This window comes from Dipodomys ordii, unplaced genomic scaffold (genome assembly GCF_000151885.1).
Source record: "Dipodomys ordii isolate 6190 unplaced genomic scaffold, Dord_2.0 Scaffold37, whole genome shotgun sequence".
In the NCBI taxonomy this organism is placed as follows: domain Eukaryota; kingdom Metazoa; phylum Chordata; class Mammalia; order Rodentia; family Heteromyidae; genus Dipodomys; species Dipodomys ordii.
The window spans coordinates 7,177,224-7,184,767 of NW_012267253.1; the positions used below are offsets into that span (position 1 = coordinate 7,177,224).

Here is a 7,544-nt window from a genome sequence, read left to right on the forward strand (position 1 = left end):
ACTCCCCCCATTCCAAGGCCAACAGGCCCCTCTGTCATTCTACCTTAAAGCCTTTGTCCTTTGCTGGGCTTTCTGCCGAGGGTTTTTTACTATGCGGACTTCATTCATTATTTTACTCTTTTCACATTTCAGCTCAAGTGTCAATTTCTCCATGTGTCCCTGCTTATTCCCCATGCCCTACCTTCCCATTTGTTTTGCGACCATATTAGTTTCTCACATTCCACTTCTATATTTGCTAGTTCAGGATTGGTCTCCTCCTTCGAAAATGCAATAAGCTGCAGGAGAACAGGGTAGGGACTTAATTTTATTCTCTGCTGGTTCTTACGTTTCAGGAAGTGTGTATAGCAGCTTTTCAGCGAGTGAACAGTTCCATCTGAGGGTAGAAGGTGGCGATTATGATCAGCCTTGCTGATGTTGTCACTCATACAGTGATGCGCGCCCTCTTTTGCCCCAGCCTTTTTTCTGTTTGTGGGAAGGCTCCCAGCACCACCCACATCAGGGTCTTTGCATCTGCACCCTTCTGTCCGTACCACTTGTCTGGAGCCTGGACCCACTGAGACTTCCCTACCTCAAAGCCCTTCTCTGCTTTTTCCTCCCCAGTATTTACCATCTGCTCTGAATTCCCTTTGTGTTCCTCTCTCCCCAACCTAAGTCAATGTATGTACTAAGCAGCAGGACTCCTTAGCTCTGACTCAGTTCATTGAAATATCTCTAGGAACTGAACCGTGTTTGATGTGAGGTAGACACCCAATAAATATTTGATGAGAGAATTCTTCATAGAGAAAATCTGAAAGGACACGCTAGTACTGTAGCAATTGACTACCTCTGGGTATTTAACAATTGATTGCTTCTGGGTGTTATTAATGTGGATAGCAAGTACATTCTTTGTGCATGGCTGTATTTGATGCTTTTTCTTATCATGTGCTGTATCATACCAGTTGCGTAAAACAGATGTTTATATCTTTTGTGGTTTTTCTCCCTCCCAGATAGGAGCATGCTGCTATGTGGAATGTTCAGCTTTAACCCAGAAAGGACTGAAGACTGTTTTTGATGAGGCTATCATAGCCATTTTAACTCCAAAGAAACACACAGTTAAAAAAAGAATAGGATCAAGATGTATAAACTGTTGTCTGATTACGTGAGAAACATCTTCAGTGGCCAAGGCAACTATTTCTTTCAGAAGCATTGGCTATGCCCAGATTTGTCATAATGAAGCAGTTTAAAACTTGGGGGGAGGGGAAATGGGTCCTCAAAATTCTATGAAGTTGATTAAGAATGTTTCTTAAAGGTCTAAGAAGCAGCAAACAGCATCTGAAGCCACAATCTATTATAAATACTTTATTTCCACTAGAAGGTACAATCTCTCAGGGGTTTCATAGTTTAAAAAGCTACAATCACATCACGTTGAAACTACATAAAAATCAGTGCTGTAAATGGAACTGCTTGGCTTTGACCATCTACATTTCTGCACATCTCTTGCAGAATCTGCACAAAGAATTATCTTCTCCCTTTGTTCCTCTTAATTGTTCTTATATGTCAGTTGCTTTCTATTCCAGTATATCCAGAGTGGTGAAATGAAAAGGCCAGCCACGTAGCCAAAGGTCGCTCCAAGTGTACAGGAGATGGGCCATACCTGAGGACAGAATGTATTGAAATCAAAAAGGACAAATGTTTTATTATTACCTGAGCACAAGTTAAGTGTAACCTAAATATTTCTCTATTAAAGCTTATCATGCTTCCTTTAAGAATGCCAAAAGTGTACTAAGGTCATAAATGCATTCATCATGAACACTAAAAAAAAATTTACACATTTTAGTTAAAGTACATTAAACTGTAACAAGGCTTCTGGCAATAGATTTAGTTTGATGCTTCCCAAACTGCATGAGATACATGCTAAATTTACAAATTAAAATTCTGGGCCAGACTCTGCCATCATTCTACTCTACTTACCTTTCTGAAATAGGTGATAATTTTTTTAATTTCACATTGACTGTGCACATTAAATGAAACAACAAGTGTGTATGCTGACCAAACCACAGGAGAGTCTCTGTAAGTTGCACAAAAGAGGAAAAACCTAGACTCAAAGCATGTTACATGGAATCTTTGACAGCAGCTGCTTCCACAATAAAGATGTCACCCTTCAGCTAGCTGTTGGAACCACAGAAGTTACAGAACCACAACTTAGATGTACACCTAGAGTATAAGTGAAGTGGACACTCCTAGCTTCCAAACACCTATTTTCTCCAGTTGTATTACCTTTCCCAATATTACATTAAGCCAGAAGTAAATAATGTGGTTTAATCAGAGGCAGTATCTGTTAGTCCCTAGGTGAAAGGCTCTGCTTTAAAAAAAAAAAAATTGGAAGCAAACTTTCATGTTCATCTGTAAGTGTGTTTGGTATGCTGGAGTTGTTTTTAATCTGTACCTGGGAAAAGAGGTCATAGAATTGTGTTAAGAGGTGAACTATCTTAATAATGGGTTCTGTTACCTAATTCAGCTTCTTTCCTTCATCTGCTGTGGATCTGCCTTATACCAAATGCCATGCAACAGAGCTTTAGTGGGAACTAGCTAATGCAGTTTAGAGAAGCATGATCTAACCCAGTTTTTCCAGACTTTCTTACACTTGAACCTGCTGTAGCCTAAATGGTGATTTCTTTATCTTTGGTGGACTTTTGTTCATTTCTGTGACTTGCGCTTATCGCTTTGTCTGCTGCACAAATTGGGTAATGGAACACTAAACACTGATACTTGAAAACGACAGCCTTAAATGCTCCTATCAGTCACAAATCTATGATGTACTGTCTTGTATGTGAGCTTCCCCATGGAAGAGTGGAGAGCCTACTGGAGAACTAGCCAGGAGCTTTCTCTCAGAACTGGACATTGGATGTCTTATTTCTTCCCAAGAAACAGTGATTCATATAAAGTCTCATGGCCTTATGTATGCTCAAATGGAATCTTCTGTAATTTCTCATTTAATTTTTGTCTATTTTTAGATAGAATTGAAAGGAATTGTGTAACTCAATTAACATATTAGCTAAGTTGTCCAACACATGGTATAAAGGAATTAAGACAGTAAAGTATTATGCATTTCCAATTTGCCTTTGGAGATTTGATGGGGATTTTTTTTTTTCAAACTTACATCTCTGAAACCTTTCACTAGGCATTGAAATCTGGAATCTAAGATAAATGGATTAGGAACCTGGACATACAAAGTGTTATTACTTCTTGTTTCTGGACTGGGCCTCAATTTCCTCATCTTACTACAATTAGAGGAGGTGAAAGAGATACTTTGTAGTGTCTCACCCAATTGTCAGCTTTTACCATTCTCTTCTTTCCCATTCACAGAAATCATTGTGGGACCTGACCTTTCATGTTCTCCAGACAGTAAGAATCATGTATATAGATTATTAAAACTCTAAGCAAAGATGATTGTATCATCTGAACCTGAGGTGCCTTAGGTACTCTATTGACCTTGATGGGGTTTGGAGTTTCCCATTGCTTATTAAGAGCTCTTTGTGTTGTTTATTTAGCCTTTCTTTTTGCAAAGTATTTCTTGCCACTTAAACTAAAAACCAAAGATTTGTTTTCTATTCATAAGCAGGTTGTAGAAAAATGCCTTATTTTTAGAAGCATGTCTTCATTAAAGGCTTAGGTTTCAATAGAAATTCAGACAAATCTCTGGAATGACTTTCAAACTAGTGAGTTATCTAGGAAATAATATACTTTAGAAATATTTTATTAACATGAGCTTTGTTAGTAAATGCAGATACACTGCTTTCAGTAAGGTTGTATATGAAAAAAAAAAACATTCTATCCATACAGGTACATTTTAGGTTACCCATGTTGAATTATCATTTCTAATAAGTACAACCTGAATTAATGGTATTTGTGATGAATTATCTTAGATACTGCTTCCATTTGGTTTTTAATTATTAATTTAAATACTATATTAAGTACTGGTTTGTTGGATATTGCTTTTTAAATGATTGTTATTTTAACAGTGTCCCTTCTTAATTCCTGGGGTTACAAATAAAATGATATGCATAGTTTACTATCTATGAAAAGCACTCAACTTCTTCCAATAGTAGCTGTTATTTTAACATTCTATGACAAATTTGGGAGAATATTCTTTACTTTGCTGTGAAACTGTTCACCAATGGCAAAATGTGAGCACCTGCACTCAAAACCTCACTGTCCAAGTGTGAGAATCACCAATCTCTCAGACATCCCAGCCAAGTTCCAAATGCCACTTTGGGGTTGCTAAATTCTATTTTTAATCACTTTGTCATTTCAGCATGCTGTTTGTTCTTAAACTTATACATATACATCCACACACATTCCTTAAACAGCTGTCATACTTTACCTCCAACAAAATGCCAGAAATGAAATAAATGTTGGCTAAGAAGTTTTATCTAGTAAGGATTTAAGGCTTAAAACATTTGCAATCCAGTAGTGCAATTTCCTACTAACTTTACTATAATTGTTTGAAAATTGAAAAAACTATCCCATGGCAAAAGAATTCATATTTATGTGTCATTCATTTTGTATTAATCAAGTTTTAAAAATTAGATCTCAACATTTTCTATCTTAAACTACTTCCTGTCTCACATATAGAGATGCTCGTATAATATTCTCCATATCACCAGTATGACTGATTAAAAAAAAGGGATACAGTATCTACTAAACAGACAGCTCAGCTAGATAGCTAGAAATGTATTTCCAACTTATAATCTGACCTGGCTGAGTATAATTTTGTTCTTTTTAAGAAAAACAACCTGAGACCACAAACATTTGTGTAAAGGAAATCATTCACAAGTGTTTGCAACCAAAATGCCAATCTTTTAAGCCAGTTTCTTATAAATTCAAATTTTTTAATTGCTAGTAGAAGAAACAACACGTGTATGTAACAAAATATAAAATTATTAGAATTAAAAATAACTTATAAACTGTTATAATAAGTGGCTACATCATGTGAAAACTAAGTCACTTCAGGCACCATTATTGTCCATTCTCTAAATCAACTGAAATTATAGCTTTTTCCTCACTTAAACCAATAAAATAATCATCATTAATAAAGAATTTACATTACATAGCATAGAGTTGGGGATATAGTGTCATAATAAGTCTTTTTTCAGAAATAAAACAATTTTTCTTCGTAAGCTAAAAAGCAAATGCATGGCTCATAATATAGATACAAATGTGTATGTTTTCTCTGCTAGGCAAGTCAATATTATTGCTGCTAAAAATACTGTAAAGTTACAAAGGTATAATTTACACCTCAAAGCCACACTGCTGTCTTCTACAGCTGCACTGCTGTAGAATTGCTTAAATTTTAGGAAAGAAAATGGGCTGACATACCTAAATAGTGTTTAGTATTTTTCAATCATGTTCTAAGTGGTCTAGACTAGTGATTGGAAACATGAATTTTGATGCTATATTGACTGGATTTGGCTCTGGGTAAGCCATCTACACCTTCTGTGTGTTGGTTTCCTCTCCTGCCTCTTGGGGTTGCTGTAGTGATGAGATAATGCACTGTGTTCTGTAGCCATCCTATAGTGCTTGTGCTGGGGTACATCACACATGGTCAGGTACATCTGAACCCTAATCAATCATAATCCAAACAGGCATCTCATGCTGTAAGTTACCATTATGGTCCCAAGCATTATCAGTCCCCAGTGTACTCTAGAAGTGTTCCTATAACTGCTTTTAAAACATCATTTAAAATTATATCTAACAAGCCAGGCGCTGGTGGCTCACGTCTATAATCCTAGCCACTCAGGAGGCTGAGATCTGAGGACTGTGGTTCAAAGCCAGCCCAGGCAGGAAAGACTGTGAGACTCTTATCTCCAATTAACCAAGAAAACCAGAAGTGGTTCTGTGGCTCAAGTGGTAGAGCACTAGCCTTGAGCTGAAGAGCTGAGGGACAGCATCCAGGCCCAGAGTTCAAGCCCCATGACTGACCAAAAAAAAAAAAAAAAGAATTATATCTAACAATTCATACTTCTCACAGGTATAAACTGTCATATAATTTCAGACCTCTGATGCCCACCTGTGGACTAGAATCTGTGGTTAGAAATCCTTGTGCTCTGGATAACCTTCCTTAATAAGAATTTTTTGTTAACCATAACCATTTGCTTTTTGGTTTCAAAATTTTAAGGATAAATTTCAGTGATACACATAGCATCTTTAGGTCCCTTTAAAATATATATATATATATATATAAAGTGAAAAGAAATCTGAACACTTGTCATTAATATTATGTCTGCAAGTTTTGATACTCTGTAAAACAGCTGCATTAGTATGTTATTACTGTCTGGCAGTTATAAACTGCTATGATTTCCTCTAATGGTGATCACTTATTAGAAATTAGATAGTAAGAATAATTTTTGAAGTTAATTTAAAATGTTCAACAAAAAGTTGAAAAGTAATTGTACTGAAATACAATGACTTGTTTCTTAAAGCAACTGAGAGTATTGGACTGAAGATAATCTGAGTTTTAGGACCTCATTAGCCATATGACTTTTCCAGATCTCTTATCAACTGAGCCTCAGTTTCTCAATCTGCAAAACAGAGAAATAGTACTTATTGTCTTAAAATATGGGCCACTATATTAAATGAAGTAATGTTTTGAAATTTGTTGTGAAACCTGTAAAATGTCATGTTCCAGTATTATTCTGTATAGTACATCTTTTAACTTAAAAAAAATTTGAGCTTAACAAGAACACTAATGTATTTGTTAGGTAACTGACAGTGCTAGGATAAGTAGAGCTCGCAGTTTAGAAGAAATAAACTAGTTCATGTATAATGATGTACTGGTTAATAGGACTTATTCCTTTCACCTTGGTAATTCAGTAATGTCTCATATATGTTCTTCTTCACATGAAATATCTGGAGAGGCAAAGCTTACAAAAGGAAATTCTCAGATTTACACACATGCTATTACATTAACCAACCCAGCTAGCCCACTTCAGAAATAGAAGAGTGCTTCCCTGCTCTTGGCTGCCATTTGATAGATTTTAGGAAGCAAAATTAAGTATAGATTCTGTTTAAACCACTGATAGGTATTTGTATCTTTTTAGTTCATTTATTGTAAATTTATTTTTTGTTTATTATTACTGTGTTAGTTTTACAGAAGTTAAGACATCTCCACTCACATATTCAATGTAAACTAATCAACCTAGCCCCTCTCTCACTCTCCCTTACCCCTTAAAACAACTTCGACAGGCTTATTATTATATTTTCATACATGGAAACATGGTACTGGAACATACTCATTTTTAACTTTTTGGAGTCAAGAGTTTCATTATGTTACTCGGGCTGTCCCTGATCTGCTGGCTCCACGAGTCCTTGTGTCTTGGCCTTCTCAGTGGCTGGAGTCAGGCATTTACCACTACACGGCTTATTTTTTAAAAGTCATATATATCGCTCAGTCCTTTCTTTTTTTCTTTTTGGGTCCAGTTGTGGGGCCTGAACTCTGGGCCTGGGCGCTGTCCCTCAGCTCTTCAGCTCAAGGCTAGCGCTCTACCACTTGAGCCACAGCACCA

General features: G+C 36.3%; 2 protein-coding genes across 2 annotated transcripts in view; one reads left to right on the top strand and one right to left on the bottom strand.

Moving 5' to 3' along the window:
• Positions 1-4,054, top strand: part of Rhoq (ras homolog family member Q) — a 42,913-nt gene extending 38,859 nt beyond the window's left edge. The window contains exon 5 of the mRNA XM_013017958.1: positions 987-4,054. Within this exon, the coding sequence (XP_012873412.1) occupies positions 987-1,142 (156 nt within the window). The 3' untranslated portion in view covers positions 1,143-4,054. The remainder of the gene's footprint in view (positions 1-986) is intronic.
• Pigf (phosphatidylinositol glycan anchor biosynthesis, class F) overlaps positions 1,313-7,544 on the bottom strand; it is a 25,966-nt gene continuing 19,734 nt past the window's right edge. Inside the window, exon 6 of the mRNA XM_013017957.1 lies at positions 1,313-1,633. Within this exon, the coding sequence (XP_012873411.1) occupies positions 1,520-1,633 (114 nt within the window). The 3' untranslated portion in view covers positions 1,313-1,519. The remainder of the gene's footprint in view (positions 1,634-7,544) is intronic.